General features: G+C 41.9%; 2 protein-coding genes and 1 pseudogene across 2 annotated transcripts in view; 2 read left to right on the top strand and 1 right to left on the bottom strand.

Annotated features, from left to right (window-relative positions):
• Positions 1-228: 228 nt before the first annotated feature.
• LOC139468935 (ribosomal RNA large subunit methyltransferase E-like) lies at positions 229-1,892 on the top strand (annotated as a pseudogene).
• Positions 1,893-7,530: 5,638 nt separating this feature from the next.
• LOC139467860 (suppressor of fused homolog) overlaps positions 7,531-21,337 on the bottom strand; it is a 30,872-nt gene continuing 17,065 nt past the window's right edge. The window contains exons 8-10 of the mRNA XM_071249367.1: positions 18,300-18,438; positions 12,958-13,026; positions 7,531-9,830 (exon numbers count right to left, since the gene is read on the bottom strand). Of these exons, the coding sequence (XP_071105468.1) occupies positions 9,720-9,830; positions 12,958-13,026; positions 18,300-18,438 (319 nt within the window). The 3' untranslated portion in view covers positions 7,531-9,719. The remainder of the gene's footprint in view (positions 9,831-12,957; positions 13,027-18,299; positions 18,439-21,337) is intronic.
• Positions 15,662-17,091, top strand: LOC139468881 (putative nuclease HARBI1). The gene is made up of 3 exons (XM_071251014.1): positions 15,662-15,813; positions 16,287-16,395; positions 16,981-17,091. The coding sequence occupies exons 1-3, from the start codon at positions 15,662-15,664 to the stop codon at positions 17,089-17,091; spliced, it is 372 nt and encodes a 123-aa protein (XP_071107115.1).

The raw sequence follows: 21,337 nt of genomic DNA, 5'->3' as shown, positions 1-21,337 counted from the left end.
TCTGCAGAAATCGTAGAAGATCGGGCAGCTTTCAATGCATAGTTCAATAACTGAGATACACAAGATCGCAGGAGAAGTATCTGAAAGGGTGCAACTCGCAGAGCGACTGGATTCCGTCTATACATACAAACAATTAATGCCGCGCAGACATTGGCGCGAACCAGCTTACATCGCGACATCTACTGGGAAATCCCCCTCCGATCGTGATACCGGGGATTTCCCCATACCATGCTTGCAAAGATGCCACTGTGGCTAAGTCTTTAGCTGCGCTGCGTGGTAGCATGGCCTTCGTTATAACATCGGCATTGAATATTTCTTGTACCAGGTGTATTTGTGGATCCGCGATATATTCAAAAGGCAAAAAGATAAGCTCTCAACAATGGTTGATCAGACAACGGAAGGATCCGTACGTCGAGAAAGCTGCAGCGGATAACTATCGGTGTCGCAGCGCCTACAAGTTGCTGGAGATTGATGACAGACACAAGCTGCTTCACCCGGGAGGGGTGGTCATCGACTGTGGTGCTGCTCCAGGTTCCTGGACGCAGGTCGCACTGGAGAGAGTCAAGGGTGAATATATACAGTGCCTGAACTGACTTAAATAAAAAGAATTGCGTTTTCTGGGTGGTATAAACGGAAAAATGGGGTGCATACTGTGTAAATCCACACACTGGTTTTTACACAAAAACATACTGAAGTCAATTCTTTTAAATAAATATGTCAACAATAACAATTTCACAACAATTTCAATAACACTAACAAAAATGTAGAAAACAATACGAAATCAGAGACATCTTTAAGAGTTATAATACAAGCCCCCACCCATTCTATAAACAAAGAACCAGTTTATTAGTGGGCGTGTTCTTTTTTTTAGAGTCAGTTATTGAAACATATGTGCAAAAACTTGCTTGGTTAGCCAATCAAATGCCATGGAATCACTTGCAGTTTATTTATGACTGTAAGACAGACCTGATAGTGAAGCAGACCCAATAAACTCTTTTCACTCACAATTGTGACCTTATCTTTCAGAGCATGGACGAGTGATTAGCATAGATCTACAGCCAATGGCCGCCATAGACAAAGCTGTTGTCTTGTGTAAAAAAGATTTCACAACACCAGAAACTCAGGCCGAAGTAAAGCAGCATTTATCCGGCCGATTGGCTGACTTTGTTATGAGTGACATGGCTCCCCGGGCAAGCGGAGTGAAGTCCCTTGATCATGACAGGATCATCAGTCTGTGTGTGGAGACAGTCAAGTTCAGCTGCGTGGTGCTGAGGGAGGGGGGTGCGGTGCTGTGTAAACTGTGGCAGGGGGCTGAGCAGCCTCGGTTGGAACATATCATGAAACAGTTATTCAAGACAGTAAGAGTGGTTAAACCTGATGCCAGTCGATCAGATTCGGCCGAAATATTTCTTCTTGGAAAGAACTTTACTGGGAAAAGACCACCTCAAAAAAGCTAACGACATGTTGTTTTTTAATTTCCTGTTGAATGAAAGTTTTAACGGTTTAACGGAATGTTATCCCGCAAGCCATGTTTGTTGTTAGAGGCTTCTGACAGGAACGGGAGGTCAGACTCACTGACTTGGTTGATGCATGTCATCGTATCCAACTTGCATAAATCGATGCTCATGATGTCAATCACGGGATCATCTGTTCCGGACTTGATTATTTATAGACCGCCATATAGCTGGAATATTGCTGAGTGCGGCGTTAAACAATACACAGACAAATCATATGTTTTATTATCTATGTATGCTTTCATATTGATTTGAATGCTTAAGACTTAAAGTGCAAGTATCATGAAAAATAGTAATTGATTTTTCTTACATCATTATGTAGCCAGTATGATGCACAATACAACAGCTGAGAAAAGAATGTGTGGAAATGTAAACTTAGCGGTGTTGCACTTAATAAAAAGTACTTATTTTGAGGTCTGTATTTGTAACAACCCGATGTGAATCTTAAAAGTGCTAACGAGGAGGCGTGGCGTAATTAGCATGTCCAGCTAGGTCTGCAAGCTGATTGGATATTACCAACAGCAGGATATAGAAGATATGCAATTGTTTCATTAGCTGTGGGGAGACCTGTGTTGTACATATAATACCGGTATGGATTCCATGTATGGCTGATGGGGGTGTGCCAAGTAACCTTGAGTTAACATGCATTATATGATTTTAACTTTTCACTATTAGGGGAGCGGGTTCCACCCCACACCTCCCCCTCCCCTCAGTCCATGCAGTAGTAAAAACAAACATTGATTGATCTTTGTGACCAATTAGTGCTAATTAACCGGAATTGTATTGGTCTCACCTACTGTCACTCATCTCACAACATGCACCCACAGTAGATTATTGCATAATGTATGCCAGCAGTCAGTCCAGGTATCATAACACTCTCAGCCCTGTGTATAGGGTAATGTAACACATTAGCAAGTGACACAGATTCTATGACATGTTACTTCATCTTTGTTGTGCTATTTCAAGATTGCAACAGGATATTGTGACCTGGAGGATATAAACTTAACAGATGAACCAATCTGTGTTTTGCAATCACTTGTAATCCATGTGTCCAAGATGGGGATCATCCTGATTATTTTCGTCACTATTGTCAGTCACAGGTTCAAACATGTAGAGGTTCTCTTGTACTTCTTCCTCCAAATTCATCTTCTGAGAAACATTCACATTCGGGTGGCCCAGACGTCTAAGGCGCCACGGCGCAGAGTTGCATCCCTTGGGCACGCCAGAAACCTATGATTGTTGGTTTGAATCCCGGTTCGCCCCGATTATGTTTCTAGGTTTGTCAGCACCATACCCATGTTCGTTGGTTTCACAGAACTGGTTAACGTCTGAGACCTGCATCACTCCGGGCTTTCCTCCCACATTAAGCTGACACGCTGTGATATAACTGGAATACTGTTAAAAGCGGTGTTAAACCCAACTCAAATGTACAAATGGAAAGGAGAATGTCTACAGGTTAAAGAATGAAGAATAGGTAAGCTTTGCCAAAAACGTATGTAGCCGACCATTACCATGAACAGAAGCTTGCCTGCCAGAGTGCAAACATAAGGGCAGGCTTGTGCGATCAAGCGTGTAATTCTGGAGGTAGCTTGTGTGATCAAGCGTGTAATTTTGGAGGTAATTTCCAACAAAACCATATATGGAGCCATTGTATATAAAGGCTCCGCCTCCGCTGTATTTTCGTTTCAGTCTCTGAAATTGATAGGCAGGATAAAAGTGCTAATAAACCTTATTTATGCACTGTTTTTCGATGTTTTGAATACGATATTTACATTAACGATGTTAATCTGCCAAATCTATCCAAATCTGCAAAGTTGTGTATACCCATGAGACATGCACTTTGACCTGTGCCCCCTGGGGATCCTGTGTTAGAATAGGTTCCCAACAACCCATGCTTATAATACAAGGCATCTTATTGGACCAGGTGGTCAGACTCGGTGACTTGGGTGGTAGTATGTCAACGCAACCACGTGGCATGAGTCATTGCTGGCATCAATCACATGTTTGTCTTGTCCGGACTTGATTTTTGAGGGCCACAATCATAGTGCAGGAATAGTGCTGAGTTCAGAGTTTAACAACAAACAAACAAACAAACACGACCTGTGAAAATGACAGGTCGGGGACTCACACTGATCCTAGTACTCAGGGACCGCCTCTGTGGTCTAGTCGTAGAGCATCCACCTGGAGAGTGAAAGGTCTGGGGTTTGATCCCTGGTCGCCTCATACCATAAGATGTTAAAAGAAGGTACTTGTTACCCTGTCTGGCGCCTGGCATTAAGGGGCTAAAACAAGGACTGGTCGGCTCGGAGTCAGCGTACTGTGTCGGAGTGGGGTATTCATGTTAAACTGTGGCATGGTATCTCAGTGGGCTAGCACTATATATCAGCATCAGTCCTGACTAGTACAGGCACACGCACACGCACACGCACACACGTATATAAGTGCAATAATCTTGGACGCGATGTTAAACCCCGTTTCACCTCACCTCATAGTACTCAGGCCCCATGGGGCACTGATAGATGATTGATGTTCTTTTCACAAAGAAACACACGTATTGTCAAACAATAGGTTTATTTCCTTCAATATATAAACTCTTTAAAATACAATTAGAAAATAGGATTATATATTATGTTTGCATTTGCATAATTAACATTCATTATGTCCTAATAACAGGAAGAAAACTCCAACACCATCAAAACACATAAGTTAATAAAACAAGTTTAACAAGCTGCCAGTTTATCAACAAGCAATGGTAAAGCATCATAGCAAAACCATGAACAAATAAAATATGGATGGAAGCATATTGACATTGTATCATAGAAAATACTTTACAGGATATTGATAACTATATAACTACAGCACTTATCCTAGATATAGTCAGTTTTATGATTAACATGGTCAGTTGGAGTGAGCAAAATGTTTTCGTATCATCATATCACAATGCGTTAGCTTCATGTGGTAGGGAACTGAGGTCCCACAGAGGTTTTCTACTTTGGTCAAACCCAAGAGCATGGATATGGTGCTGTCAAACCAAGTAATCTGGGATTTGTACTCATGACTATCAGATCCTGTCATAGCAAAGGGACACAACTCTGCACAGCAGTCAGTAGGAACAATGCAGTGGACCTAATGGTGATAATAGTTCTGCATCTTTCAGGGGAAGCCCACTATTGTTCACACAGATGTTGAGCATGGCACTATGTTGAGCAATCCAGAATATTAACCACGATAGCCAAGAGAAAACACATTAAATATCACTCCCCTAAACAACCAATAAGAATAGCAATGGGAATTGAATAAGAAAGAAAACAATTATATTATGCTTTACGTTTTCCAAGAATGGCCATCAGTTTTCTATTGTGTAGTTTCTAATCACTACAAGGCATCAAGCATGCCAAACCCCAACAGCTTGGTACCCTGTATAAGATTATGACATTTGGTATTCTTGTATTTGGTTTAGTTACTCATTCCTCTTAGGCACATGGCAAGTTTTGCATAAGGAATGTGTAATTGTCTTGGAAACATTTCATTCTTATTTAAATAACATTTATGTCAAAAACACAATTCACATCAAACTAAAAATGTTTTACATATATTAAATGAAACACTGAATGTCCCTAACTTTTTATGCATGCCCATAAACATCAAAGAGGCTGTAACAAATGTTATATTTGAGATAACATTTTCTGAGTAAAGTACAGATTCTGGTACTTTATGGGGGTGAGTCTCGTTTGGGATTTGAACCCACACTGCCCCTGATCGCCAGCACACTAATTGCCTGCACACCTAATTGCCAATTTACACATGTCGGAGGGTTTACACAAAGTACATGACCTAGACTACCAGTTGTCGCACTTGGGCTGAGTGGGTTAAATCACTGACTTTGTGCGCTGGCGATTAGGTGCCTCACTCTGTACTTTACTCAAAAAGTGTTATCCCAAATATAACATTTGTTACATTTGACCACTTTCTAAATGGCATATCAAAGAGGCTGCTGAAATATTACCTGGCTGGTATCAAGTTGAGGATGGTGTCAGATCTCTAGTTCTAGTAAAGGGAGACAATGTTGTGTGTATCTCACCATTTGTTCCTGGAATCATGGTGTAGATGTATAAACAGACAGGTAAATCTTTAAAACGAATTTTCTAGTTCTAGAATATACATTGTAAGTGAGTGCTGATTTGACAGACAGTGGACGCTGCCATACAGGATTTACATCAGATGTCTGATACTGCTCTGTGGAGGACACATGCAGGACTTTCTCATAAAGTCATATGTGATCAGATAATAATAATAATAATAATAATAATAATAATAATAATAATAATAATCTTAAAGCATGCCCAAAGTACTATATTATTACTTCGGCCAATGGATCAATGTGCTCTTGATTTTCATTCTCAGCTCCCTGAAGACGATACAACCCAAGCTGTTCGCAAGGGGCTAGAAGGTTAACAGTCACATTACCATCTCATCCTACCGGGTACCCACTCACTACTTGGTGAACAGAGGCACATTTCAAACAAAGTATTACATGTGCTTCACTGTGGGACCCTTGAAACTCTCAGGAGTCAAGCCACAAAACACTGTCACCGATCCAACTACATGCTGCGAGCAATGCTGCAAACCTTCATGCTGTACACAGCACCACATGCCACCATCAAATGGCGACCTCTCACTGGTTAAGGGCTTTCAGCTGTGCTTCAAGCTGTGCTTCAATGACAACTCATCAAGACAAGGAGAGGACACAAGGCTTATGAGATCACATGCAAATACAAACAGGCACATGTCAATATACAACGAAAAGCCTAAATACCCTGTTATCAATGAATGAAGAATATCACAGAACAGTTTGCATAGTGTAACAATAACACATGTAACATATAGTACAGATCAGCATACTGACTGCATGGGAATGACCATTGCAACATAGCATTGAAAAGGGAGATCAAACAAAACAGGTTTAATCCTGCTAACCATATACAATTATGACAAATATTTTCATACAGACAAACACAGGTTAGTCTGGAAACATTTCCTGGTCTATGACTGTTTCAAAAGTTTGAAATGTCGACATACATACACAGATCTATGTGTTCAGAGAGATGGCAGTGTCTGAATTAACCTGGTCTCATACAGAGGACTCAGATCAGGGGTGGGACTTTGTGGCAGAATTTCAGATCTGCAGTCCTACTTCCCATGTCTACTCTCATGTACACTGTCGTCACAAATCAACTGTATATCCTCCATCAGTTCAGTGTACAGACCCAACCATCATTAGCATTATGCAAATCTAACATGCAGTATTCCATTGTTATTGTGGGCATATATACTCACTGCCAAAAGAAACGCAAACCACAGAAACATATAGAGAAGTATGTACGGTAAGAAGAGATGTTCTCAATGTGTACCAATTAATGACAAAACTAACAATCTGTCAAGTGTTACCACAAGGCATCTTTGTTCTTATCACTATATGCTGCACATAATTTCCAAATCTTACACGCTAATCCTGCACGAGAAAAATGGCGATTCTCGAGTCAAGGATGTACAACGTCAAGTGATGCGTTCATGAGTGTCGGTTCACACAACATACCTATATGTTCGTTTGTGTATCAAACCAATCTAAAATATCTTGAATATGAGTAATTCTTCATATATTAACCAACATGCATGGTATTTGCGTTTCTTTTGGAGGTGAGTCTATATGGGATTCACAATCTGCCAGCAGATCCTAGTTCTGAGTCCTACATACCAGTGTAACCATGGTAACTACACCCACAAGATATATTAAATGGAATGTATGAATATTACATAGCACTATCCGTGATGAACTACAAATGACATGCTCTAATAAATACAAACATACACAACATGAATTATTGTTTAAGTATCTTCCATGTTTAAACTGTTGATCCTGCCTGGACGTGCTTGCACAAAGCGATCTTAGCGCTAAGACTATGGTAAGCCTATGTTGAAGTATGGGAGTTACGATCATCTTAACGCTAAGATCGCATTGTGCATGTGGGCCCTGGACTGTATTGTATTGGTGCTCCTCTGTACATAATGTAACTACTACATGTGCCACATCATCAGCGCTCATAGGACTGGCAAACCAGATGTTTCAGTTGACATATTTTCATTAACATGTTGGTTCTAGATTGAAAGTATCTTTGTGTTATGGGTTTTCGGACGCTTAAGAAACATTCATAGTTTTCTTGCTATTCACAAGAACAACTATGAAACATCTCACTCAGTTACAAAAGAGGGCTTTATGTTAGAAACAGGTCATCATCTGAGGATTTAAAATGTCTATGTGACGCCACACCAATTGTTATAGCGTGAGTACTCGCGATAAACATGGCCGTCTGAAACTTAAGGAGGTCCGAAAACCCATGATCCCACGATTACTTTAACAATTATTTCATATCACTAAACATTAATGACATATTGCCTGTTGAGTTGCGTAATGAGGTTACACAATTTGTTCAAAACCTATCACAGAAATAAACATTATGTTTCTAACACCGTGTGCAATAACTGACCAATATCAATTCCTGTATTTCTGTGAACCTTAACAAAGATAGAAATTCAATATGTTCAGCATTCTCCAAATTCGACTGCTGGTGGAAACAAATAGTGACGTTTCAGCTTCATTGGTATCTGAAGAGAAGAAAAATAGAAGCCGGACAAACAGGCCACGACATGCCCCAGTTGGACTTTGTCAGGTGAGCTACACCACTAGCAGGCCTCACCACACAACAGACTGCACAACTTGTACATTTCATAGTCCATAATAAGTCACTTTCTCTGCCCGTGGTACAATCTCAAATATAATGACATATTATTAAATGATTATACAGATAATCTTCTCTAAATGTGACATACTGACATAATTTTATATCATTCATACACAATATATTTATGTGTTAGAAAATTGTTTTGTGACCCAAACGTTGAATGAGGCTAAAAAATAATAGTCTCTTTTCATCATGTTCATTTTTATTTCCAACAAAAATAAAAATCCTTAAATATTCCAAGTCCAACAGTTTTCAAATACTGTATTCCAGTATTTTACTCATCAAGGAATACATTTACGTAGGGAGGCCCTTTCCCTGGTTGATTGTACACAACTGTTTATTTGGTTACACAAATGTTTGAACAACCAGAAAAATGTATAAAAAAAGACACCACCTCTCCGCACTATATTTTCAGAAACCATTGCCTGAGAACCAGTTCTTTTATTTTTTTAAGCCTAAATGTCTTGAGGCTGTGCAACACATTTTCAAATCTCCAATCTGGGTTCAGTCAAATCATCAATGACACTGCATGCATATTGACATTCAAAGTTAAGTCTGTAGGAGTTTAATGGTCTTAGTGCTGTAGCACTACAATCTCAACACTCACTCCAGTGCTGGAGACATGGTTGTATCTATGGTTTGGCATATGCATGTATAGTGAACAAGCAAATATGACAACATTATAAAATAGTATCTCCAATATGGGGTAAATCAGCTTGTGAGGGCTCCTTTCATATTTCTACAGTACCAGGTACTCTCCTCATGGTTCAAAATCATCTTTCGTAACATTTGACGTTTATCAGGATTTCCTTTGTATGTAACAATGAAATCCTGGATGGAAGGCAAACACTTATAAGCAGAAATGAATCTCTATTGCTAACAACACTACCCTGAAACCCTGAACTTGTTCTGTGTACATAAAGCTGGGTAATAGGAATGAAATTTTGGTCTGAAAATTTCATCTCCAGTTGAGAGATCTAACATATCCAGTACTCATCTGCTGCAGATTAAAAAAGAACATACTCCTCATTTGGAAAAGTTGGAGCACTAGATAGTATTCATGCTATACAACCAAGACGTACTGCATTTTTCATACAGAATACTACACAATGTTCGACACTCACATAGACACTTTCCTGAAATGAGTGGATGACAAACTGCAACAGTGGTTGAGCTACTATCAGCTGAGTAAGGTTTAATGTTGCTTTTAGCAGTATTGCCTTGGTGTCAGAGAAAGGGACACCATGAAAAGGCCAGCTTCATTTATACCAAAGTTGAGCATCGAACCTGGACTCTCAGCGTGATGAGCAAACGCGTCCTCTACTAGGCTACTGCACTGACGTGCCATTCAGCTGGGGCTGCTGCATGCTGAGTGAGTGTTCCGGGGCTGAGTTTTGGCCATGAATTACTCTGGTGGACTGTCTTTCCTTGACATGGACAGTTGGCCTCGAGGATACACAGCCACTTGAACTGATGGACTGGAAAACTGAAACAGCTTTGGATATCTGGATAGGTCCTGAAACAAATCATGAAACTGTTGTCAGTTTCATTAACAGTGAAACCTGGTTAACTCAAACCCCTTCAGATGAATTGTTTGATAGGCATTACTTAGGAGTTGACGGATGACAAAGTAGACACAATTTATGGATAACATTTTTTCTAATTACCGGTACTATAAAGGTGACGTTTCAGCATAGATCTTTATACCGTTGTCAAACAAGACTGAATGCAGAACATGGTACAGAATATATATAGTAGGTGGAGGATTAACAGTAACAACAATTGCATTCATAAAACAGTAGCTATCCATAAAATGTGTCTACTTTGTCCTTCAGGTGAGTTCTCCATAGTGTGAGTGAGTGGGTTTTAGCAATATTCCAGCTCCATCACGTCGTGGAACACCACCAGATGTGGGCTTCACACACTGTACCCTAGTGGGGAATAGAACCCGGTTTTGGGCGTGACAAGACAAGCAGGCTGGTAATATCAGTCAATAGTTCTCATAAATCTTCTTAACCATACCTTACGGTAATCTTAACATGAGGGAGTTGGCATTTACAAGGTAGCACTGTACATTAATCACCAGAGGTGGATACTAGGGCTGGGGTGAGTCCAAATTTACTACCTAGGTACCCGACCCCCCTATTACCCTACCCTACTCGGGTACCCGCTGTAGGTCTCAAGAGATGGGTACATTCTAGGGCTGGGGTGAGTCCAAATTTACTACCTAGGTACCCGACCCCCCTATTACCCTACCCTACTCGGGTACCCGCTGTAGGTCTCAAGAGATGGGTACATTCTAGGGCTGGGGTGAGTCCAAATTTACTACCTAGGTACCCGACCCCCTATTACCCGACCCTACCCGGGTACCCACCGAAGGTCTCAAGAGATGGGTACATTCTAGGGCTGGGGTTAGTCCAAATTTACTACCTAGGTACCCGACCCCCTATCACCCGACCCTACCCGGGTACCCACTGGAGGTTGCAAGAGATGGGTATATTCTAGGCCTGGGACGAGTCCAAATTTACTACCTAGGTACCAGACTCCCTATTACCCGACCCTACCTGGGTACTCACTGGAGGTTGCAAGAGATGGGTATATTCTAGGCCTGGGACGAGTCCAAATTTACTACCTAGGTACCAGACTCCCTATTACCCGACCCTACCCGGGTACCCACTGTAGATCTCAAGAGATGGGTGCATACTAGGGCTGGGACGAGTCCAAATTTACTACCTAGGCACCCGACCCCCTATTACCCGACCCTACCCGGGTACCCACTGTAGATCTCAAGAGATGGGTGCATACTAGGGCTGGGACGAGTCCAAATTTACTACCTAGGCACCCGACCCCCTATTACCCGACCTACCCGGGTACCCACTGTAGATCTCAAGAGATGGGTGCATACTAGGGCTGGGACGAGTCCAAATTGACTACCCAGGTACGCGACCCCCTATTACCCGACCCTACCCGGGTACCCACTGAAGGTTTCAGGAGATGGGTACATACTAGGGCTGGGAGGAGTCCAAATTGACTACACAGGTACCCAACCCCCTTTACCATGATTACCAGACCCTACCCGGGAACCCCCTGAAGATCTCAAGCGTTGGGAACAAGAATTTAGAATTGTTTTACCACAGCCAAATCCATTTAGATACATGTATCAAACGATCAGATCATGCGTACACTGAAGTTGACTGAAGCTTTATCTTTACTCAAACATATACAAGTCAAAAGGAACATGTGCATCGTCAGAAAGAAATGCGAACATTAGCAATTTGAAGTGTAACCACTGAGCTATGGTGAGTGTTTATCATTAAACAATATATCACATGACTAACCATGGGTCCGGGTAGTACTGTGGGAAGCCGAGTCCTACTAAGGACCCACCCGACCAGAGTACCTGAGTTACCCGTCCCAGCCCTAGTGGATACATCATCACAACATACAGTATATTAGTAGGTTCTAAATGTTCTATACACGGAAATGTAACATAGCTATGCGATAAATCGCAAAGAACAATGAAAAACAAAGTGTGGTAAATTTTACGATAAAACATTGTTCTATCATGACATCATTTATTGAGATTCGAACAAGCGCTAGAACTTGATGACGTTGTATAATGGAAGACATTATTTTTGAGAGGGGAGTGTCTAGTGAGTCGTTCCCCATAGATGTAGCTGGACAACACAGATAAAACGCGAAGGCTAAACAATCACATTCAAAAGCATGAGAGATGTGACAATCGGTATTGGGAGAAAAGGTACAGGTAATCGACAATAGGATCGTGAGAATATGCGGGAAATACCCACCTGTGCCTAAAATGGACTGTCCGACATTGCGGAGATCGGATTCTATTGAGGGAGTCACTAATCACTCGTGAAAATGCGTAGTCAAAACGTAAATATTTTCATCCATTGCACCATACTTGACACTGCCAACTGTAAATCAATGGAGTGCCAGGTATTTGGCCATTCTATCTTGAAAAAAAATGGCTTACGCACCACAGATAAGAGCACATGCAAGTATTGTGATACGTATCAGATCGTAAGCAAGGTATCGTGATACATATCGGATCACAAAGTTGGTGTATCGTCCCAGCCCTTGTGAGTGGTCAGGATGTAAGGTGAGAGTCCTGTTACATGCTGAACATCATCAAAAGCTCTATTGGATCTTGGAGAAATTGTTTCTGTCTGTTGTTTAAAGCCACACTCGGCAATATTCCAGCTATTTGACAGCAGCCTGTAAATAATCAAGCCTGGACAAATCTAGTGTTTGATATAATGAGCAATGATCCATGTCTTAACATGCTTAGGGCGGTGGGGTAGCCTAGTGGTTAAAGCATCACGCCGAAGACCCAGGTTCGATTCCCCACATGGGTACATTGTGTGAAGCCCATTTCTGGTGTCCCCCGCCTTGATATTGCTGGAATATTGCTAAAAGTAAAAGTGTCATAAAACCATACTCGCTCACTTTTAACATGCTAAACTGAGCCTGCCCATCTGAATCGCCTCTCACCACCAGCATGGGCTGCTGGGAACCAACTAGGAACCCCGACATTGTGCAGGAGTAAGTATGACTGCCTATACCTACGTTGGAGAATCATATCTCAGCACAGGACATTATTCTATTTGACAAGGTCTCACCTCATCCACAGTTTGGAGTTCTTCCAAAGCTTCAGACATTTCTTCTATCAAGGCTTGGGTGCAGAAGATCTAAAACAAAAGCTCACAATATTGAACCATATGATAATGTACCAGTTAGGGCTGGGACGAGTCCAAATTTACTACCCGGGTACCCAACCCCCTATTACCGGACCCTACCCGGGTACCCACTGTAGGTCTCAAGCGTCGGGAACACAATGTCTAACTGGAAATAGTTTAACTGTAGCCCTTTCAAAAACTGTTTAGATACATGTATGAAACCAGAGACCATATAATAGATATATGGTCTCTTATGAAACGATAAAATCAGGCGTACACTGAAGTTGACTGAAGCTTTATCTTTACTCAAACATATACAAGTCAAAAGGAATGTGTGCATCATCAGGAAGAAATGGGAACATTAGCGACTTGTAGTGTAACCACTGAGCTCCAATGAGTTTTTGTCATTAAATAATATGTCTCGTGACTAACCACGGGTCCGGGTAGTACTGTGGGTACCCAGGTCCTACTCAGGACCCATCCGACCCGAGTACCCGAGTTACCCTTCCCAGCCCTAGTACCGGTAAAAAAAATGTTTTTGAATACTTTAAAATGCTCTGAGTGTAAATCTATGTCTTATGATGTAATATCATATACTTTGAACTGACTGGACATACTTGATCCTGTTGCCAGTGAAGTCTGGATATATATTCAAGTTATATATAATATCATTTACCGTATTCGATGTAATAAGCGCCCAGGGCGCTCTCAAAATTAGAAATAGGGAGCTCTTATTAGAATATTATTTTGGTGAAAAAAAAACAGAGTTGGTTTATGCTGACAGCCTGATATGTTTATATACGACAAATATATTTTTCCAGAATTTAATTGCCCATAATTAAGGGTACATATAACACATGAGTGCGTAGTAAATAAGTCTTGTGTACATTGATCAATCGGAAGGAGTGCTAATTGGGATTGTTCACTAGCCAATATATTAGTATAGCAAATATCGCGCTTATTAGAGCGGGGCGCTTATTACGTCGAATACGGTAATATGATACTATACTTGATATTATCCCCATAACACCCATAGCCAGGCTCCTGATGAATACCCATTCGGCTAGTGCCTCAGATTGCAAGTTTCCCAAGGAATTTGTGGTCACAATTTGGGCCCATGGACCTTTACAGTATTCGCTGTAATAAGTGCTCCAAGCACTGACAATAGTGACAAAGGGGGCGCTTATCAAAGTGAACAAATTTGATGAAACTAAAAATGTTTTCAATAACTGTCTCTAGGCATTTTTATACCCCTCTACGCTTGTTTTCTGTAATATACACAAGAAAATATGGACTATCATGTAATACACACAAGAAAATATGGACTATCATGTAATACACACAAGAAAATATGGACTATCAGGTAATACACACAAGAAAATATGGACTATCATGTAATACACACAAGAAAATATGGACTATCATGTAATACACACAAGAAAATATGGACTATCATGTAATACACACAAGAAAATATGGACTATCATGTAATACACACAAGAAAATATGGACTATCATGTAAATTTTCAGTCCAGTAGGGGTGTTTATGAAGATTACTTACAGGTTGAATAAGAATATGGTCAGGGGGTGATTATTGGAACAAGGTGCTTAATACGGCGAATACGGTATGTGTATGTGTATTCACATTTAGTGAGTAACATAGGCCACAAGTTCTATTTTTTGTTTAATGCCAAACTCAGCACTAGTCAAACAATATGACAACGGTCTGTAAATAACTAAGCCTAGACCAGGCAATCCAGTGGTTGAAATCATGAGCATCGATCCACCCAAGTAGGATACAATGACATTCATCAACCACCTGTATCCTGATGGTTGTCTCTTATGACAAGCAAAGGTTGCTGAAGACCAATTCTAACCCAGGGGCGGTATTCATAAAAGAACTTAAGTCTGAAAAAAAACTTAAGTCTTGAAAAAAACTAAGTTTTTTACCTTTTCTGACTTAAGTTTTAAGATTTTACTTAAGTCATATTCATGAAGCGACTTAGGCTTAAGTTTTACCAATTTCTGACTTAAATCTTAAGACTGGGTAGGGGTAGGCTCAACTACAAGGTGTTTGATTTAAGTCAGTAAACAAAATGGCTGTCGTACCGCTAGTCTTGTTGAATACAACGATGAGGAGTTGATACGGCGATACCGTTTAGATGGAAATGGCATTAGGTACATAGCTAATTTAATAGCAGCTGACGTGGATCCTGCAACCAACCGTAACCACGCACTTGACGAGATACAAAAGACGCTGATCACATTAAGGTACTTTGCAACGGGAAAGTTTCAGTTGTGTAATGCAGATGATCAAGGTGTCACCCAGCCCACCATTTCAAGAGTTGTAAATCAGCGTATCACCAGTTTGTCATCTGTCAGGATTGTGAAACAGTTTGTCCACTTCCCCCTGCAACTCGGGGACATTAGGCGTCACCAAACAAACTTTTATCACACTGCGAACTTTCCCGGAGTTGTCGGGGTGATCGATGGAACCCACGTACAAATCCAGGCACCAACAGTAAACGAAAATGAATTCGTAAACCGACATCACTATCACAGCATAAATACGCAGATCGCTTTTGACAGCGATGACAGAGTCATTGACGTTGTTGCTCAGTGGCCGGGATCGACACACGATTCACGCATGTTGACAAACAGCGGGCTCTACCAGCTTTTCGAGCGCAATGTTCTCCCAATCGGATGTCACCTCCTCGGTGACAGTGGTTATCCCTGCAAGAAGTGGCTGCTTACCCCTTTCCTAAGACCATTGCCGGGACCACAAACAAACTACAACAGGTATGTAAAGTTTCGTGTTACGTTGCCGATCGTATTTAACAACTTAGAGTGATGTCCCTTGTATTTACCACGATTACATATTTGCCCATTGCACAAACGCAATATTTGGTCTGATTAATCGAAGCAATTACAAAAACATTCTTAATAAAATACGGAATATTATTCACACCATAACCATATGTTTTTATTTCAAAATCTATTATTATGTCTTTATTAGTTGTTGTAAATGTACAAGTAATCATGTGCTGTTTTGGTAAACATGCTGAATATTTGTGGTAATTAGGAATATTTTTTTTAAACATTACCAGTATGAATTTCCTACATAATCCAAAGTGTAAACTATTGTTTTCACATGATCAAAATTATTTCTTCAACAAGTGACATTTATCAATAAAAAGATAAATATATATTTCTTAAACCCTGTTGAAGATTAATGTTACAGGTTACACTCTGATATGTTATGTTTTTTTCAGGTCACACAAAAGAACCAGGAGCATAGTAGAAAGGGCCATTGGTCAACTGAAACGCAGATTTCCTGTTCTCCATGGGGAAATCAGGTTAAAACCTGAGAAGGCTTGTAAGGTAAAAATTATGATCAACAAATGTTAATTTGTGTGCACTATTTATTTGCCACACAAATAAGTTCAACAGAACAAAAATGTAACAAAGCTAAATGACAATAAATATATAAAGTAACAATTCCTAGAGAGGAAAGCAATGATTGAAAAAAGCAACAAGATTTTATTGAGTTACATAATTATTTCAAACATGGTTGTTTGAATTTATGTTAACAAATGCCATTGAGAATATGAAAACAACAATGCAGTGGCTCATCATCTATTAAAGTTTGTACATGGACATGAACTTGTTCAGATTGACTTGTATCTAAATCAAGTGAATATATAGTGAATATATATACAGTTTTGTATTTAAGGCAATAACAGGGCAGTTGTAGATTGGTAATGACTAGGTGCAGATAAGGGAAAATTCATAAATATTTGAAGTATAGAATTGTTAATGTGCATGTGGAGATGATCAGGAAATGATGGGGTTGTATGAACTTATTCATTATTTACATTAACATTTGTATGTTCAACTGAGGCCATGTAAAAGCATAAATGTTAAGTGTAATGATGTTAATTTATCATTAATGATTTCATATTTTAGGTGATAATAGCATGTGCTGTCCTACACAACATATGCAAGGACAGACATATCCCAGTTCCACCCACTGATGGGCATGATGGACTTGGCAGGCTTGATGGCCTGAGTGACTGACAATGACAAGTGTCACTGTACCTGCCACGCCTCTTGACGCCTCGCCGATGTCACGCCCGGACCAAGCTTTCCTTCCAACACATGTACATTTGCTTTCACTAGTTCCGTCAACAGTAAAACCTCCTCTTTCGTGCAGTTAGGCTTCCTCTTCTTCATATCGGCCTCTGACATGACGTTGGCAATGTGGACAAAGTTTCGCTGAGTGTGTCGTCTGCCGTAAATAGCAACCGGGAAATCCCACCGTAAAAGACGTTCACACCTTTTTTTTAAAGACTTCCACCGGAAGTTTAAAAAAAGCCGGGATTCCCCCTAGTGATCACGCGAGTACGTACTACGAAATTGACTTAGTTTTTCTTTTGAGACTTAGCTAAGTTTCGGACTTAGCATCTTTATGAATATCAACTTAAGTCTCAGACTTAGCTAAGTCAGATTTCTAAAAATTAAGTTTACACTTAAGAAAAATCTTAGCTTCTTTATGAATACCGCCCCAGATCTTCAAGGGTTAAGCCAGAAATATTCACAAACAGTCTGATGCTTTACTTAAAGGGGAAGTGTACACGCAAAAATCACTTTCTTTCTTTTTCTAAACAAAACGCAATTTTAGAATTAGTTAGTATCTGTGTTTGAAAATATACACTCATTTTTTTCAGTGAAAGTAGGAAGCTCACAATAGTGTGAAAGTGATATGCCGTTATGAGGCCTTCGTTTTACGAGCGAAATAGGCCTGAGTTATCCCCCTTAGATTATGACGTAATTGGTGCCAATTCAACGGGGTCCCTGTCTATTCTCAACGCAAAAGATATCAAGGACCAGTTTGCGGTAAAACAACATGGTCTACGACACACTCCGGCGCAGTGGTGTCTCAGCATAACACAATTCTGGCTGGCATCTGAGATGCTAGAATCACAAAACTGTACCTACCCCACGTGAAGCGGCTCTAACAAAGCATGATGACGTCATAATGTTTATCAATTGGCACCAATGACGTCATATTGCAAGGGGCATAAGCCATGGTGTTTTTGTTATGGAAATAGAACACTTGGTAAATGTGAAAAATATGAATCGTTTTAGTGCCAAAAATATGTTAATTAAATATGACGTTTTTATATTTTTGTCTATTACACTTCTATGTTAACACTTTTAATGTGGAAAAAGTACAAGAAAAAATGGTTCATTTCCGTGTGAACTTGCCCTTTAATGCTACACACCTGTAAATCTGTGCCCATGGCCTTCATGGGTTGGACATCGTTGACAAACACAGTCTGGTCATGTGTTGACGGAACCAGATGGACAGCATGATTGTCCGCACTACGGAAGATGAAAAATCTACCCTTCTTTAACCTAGCTCTAAAAGAAAGAATGAAAAAAGGAATTAATTCAAAAACATCTTTAGTTTACAAAAGTTTACATTAATAATATTAGTAAAATCTAAATATTTTTTACATTTGTATACTTATCCTGCATTACTCCGTATTGCATGTATTGCATTTACTGCTGTCTTTGACAGAGTGACGAACTGTGTGAGATCCAGCTGCTGAAGAAAGTTGTCCCAACCAGCTCAGGAGGCAGCGCCCTCTCACAGTCGGCACGTGACCCGGAAGTCATGACGTCACACAAAAACACATAACTGCTTTAAACATAACATCTGAAACTTCGTGGGGAGGTAGCGTAGCGAAAGGGAGGGCACTTAGACTTCGTAATGCAGGATAAGTATACAAATGTAAAAAATATTTAGATTTTACTAAATTTTTTAACTTATCCTGCATTACTCCGTATTGCATCTTTATCAGACGGCATGGCCGGTGGGCATACCTGCAGATGTGAACCATTGCCACCATATTAAACCCTCGTCTAGGTCCGATGAATCCGCACCGCATACAAGTGATGACCGGAACATCTACGACCATTCCTGTCTTCAGGAAACAAGAGTCGATGCAAAAACGAAACGCCCGAATAGGTAACCGAAATACAATGAGGCGTGTTGCCAAAATATATAACTTACCGAAGAGCGAAAGCGAAACGCAGTAGAGCCCTCTAATCTGAGGCGATAAACACCAGAGAGTTCGACGGGCCCCGCTCGGGGAATCGAAGAATCAGCGGCGTCGGCGGCAAAATTTACGACCAATCCCAAGAGCGAATGCGAAACGCAGGAGAGCCCTCTAGGCTGGAGGCAAGGAACACCGGTGAGGTCGACGGGCACCGCTCAGGTATCAGAGAAGCGTTGGCGTCGGCGCCGGTGTCCACATCTACTACCATTCCTGTCGTCAGGAAACGAGAGTTGATGCAAAAAGTAAAACCCGGATAGGTGACAGCAATAGAATGAGTCGGGTAACCCAAAACTAAAACTGACCTAAGAGCGAATGCGGAACGCAAGAGATCCGTCTCGTCTGGGGTGATAAACACCAGAGAGGTCGACGGGCCCCGCTCAGGGTATCGGAGAATCAGTGGCGTCGGAGATAGATGACCTGTTGGGCTACAACCAGGGACCAAAACTGTGAACGCCGGCGACAACTTTCAAGGCTACATCACGGAAGTAGTGGTTGGTGAAGGCGGTGTCCGATCGCCACGAACAGGCTTCCCTGAACGACTGGATGGAACAGTATACCGTGAAGAACCAGTGTAAATACGATCGCCCTGATCTCATTTTATTTCAGGTGATAGCCTTTGGGGGGAGGGTTCAATCCGGCGGCTCATAAGCTTTAAGGATGACCGTCCGGAGCCACAGGGAAAAGTATTCCGGCTGACCAACGACTGCGACGAAGGGGAGACCGGCAGAAAAAGGTGTTTCCTAGACTTGCGGCAGTCTTTAGATCGTAGAATAACCTTCAGTGCCCTTACTGGGCATAATGACGCTCATCCTCATCCTCGGCACCCACACTGGACGAGGGGGGAGGGGACAAGGAATGATCTATCAGGCTGTCCTGGGAGTTGAGTCTTTACGCTGACGTCCCAGTACGGTCCAAGATGAACGGCGCCCTGAGTACCGCATTCGAACCGGGCACGGGAGACGTCGAGGGCGTGCTGTACATGGACTCGAGCGGCAGTAGTCAAAACCAGTAGAAATACCCGTCTTCTACTTAAGGTCGTAGAAGGAAGACGAGGGGAGTGGTTCGAATGGCGTTGAAGACCACATTCAGATCCAACGCAGGCGGTCCGAACTTGGCCTTCAGGTCTTCAAGACTGAACGAGCGCAGCCAGGCCCGTAGGTCGGGAATTTTCGTCTTTCTCCGATCGTCCGAGATGGCCAGAACGGAGTAGATGGCGACCAGGTGTGTGGGGGTGGTAAGCCCTTCAACCGACGGGTGCTACGCAAGTACAGAAGGAACTGATCCAGGATCTGCGGTGACGCTGTCATCGGATCCTGGTGTTTGTCAGAACAAAATGCCTGGAACAAGCATCATTTATCAGCATACAGTCCCCCTGTAGATGGACGGTGGGCTGAAGCAATAGCCTTGGTCGCTATAGCCGAATAGCCCTTGGCTTTCTGCAGGTGTGTCAGGCGTGCAGACGATAACATGCGGGTATGAGGGTGTGGCAACAGACCGTGTGGATGGAGCAGAAGGTTGGACCACACCGGAAGTTCCAGGGGTTGTCTCTGGGTATGTTTCGGAGGTCGATAACCCAACTTCTGGCTGACCAATAAGGCGAGACCAAAGTCAATGGCAGGGGTCGAGTGGCCTGGATCTCTGAAGAACCATGGGAGGGAGAACCGGAGTCGGAAAAGCGTACACGCGTAATCCTTCTCAGGAACGATGGAAGGCTTCGACTGCCACAGCGGTCGTATCCGGCACAGGTGGAATGGAAGACGACAGCTGGCCACATTCAGATATGAGGCAAACAGATCTAGGGTTGGGGTGTCGACCGTTTGACATATTCTGGCCCGAGGCGCCGGAGAGCGTGAGGCGTCGGAGAGCTTGAGGCGCCTGGAACGCCGAAGATGGTGATTCTCGGGGGCGCCGGTCGAGTTTGTAGCGCCGGGAGAGGGGCGAGTACTCTGGGTCCGCAAACACCACACTACGGTGACGTCGTCAGTGGACACGATCAACAGGGCGTGACCGAGAAAGCACTGTCAGCAAGCGACGTCCTGGATAAGCCTTTATCTCGAGGCTGTTGCTGTGCCAATGGTGTTGATCTCTGGATCACAGGTGGTCACAATGTGGGCTGGTGTGGGCCACTAGCCACTGACAAGGTGGCAGGGGAGGTAGTCAGCAACAGGGGTCTGCGATTGCGTACCGTCGGTACGATT

Source organism: Haliotis cracherodii, unplaced genomic scaffold (assembly GCF_022045235.1).
Source record: "Haliotis cracherodii isolate W230 unplaced genomic scaffold, xgHalCrac1.p SCAF_2, whole genome shotgun sequence".
Taxonomy (NCBI): domain Eukaryota; kingdom Metazoa; phylum Mollusca; class Gastropoda; order Lepetellida; family Haliotidae; genus Haliotis; species Haliotis cracherodii.
This window is presented reverse-complemented; position numbering and strand designations above follow the sequence as displayed.

Bases quoted from the DNA above. Each gene is read 5' to 3' on its own strand.
- LOC139468881 (XM_071251014.1), top strand. From the start codon at position 15,662: ATGTTGACAAACAGCGGGCTCTACCAGCTTTTCGAGCGCAATGTTCTC. The intron at 15,814-16,286 runs GTATGTAAAGTT...TGTTTTTTTCAG, and splicing joins CCACAAACAAACTACAACAG to GTCACACAAAAGAACCAGGA. The intron at 16,396-16,980 runs GTAAAAATTATG...TTCATATTTTAG, and splicing joins AACCTGAGAAGGCTTGTAAG to GTGATAATAGCATGTGCTGT.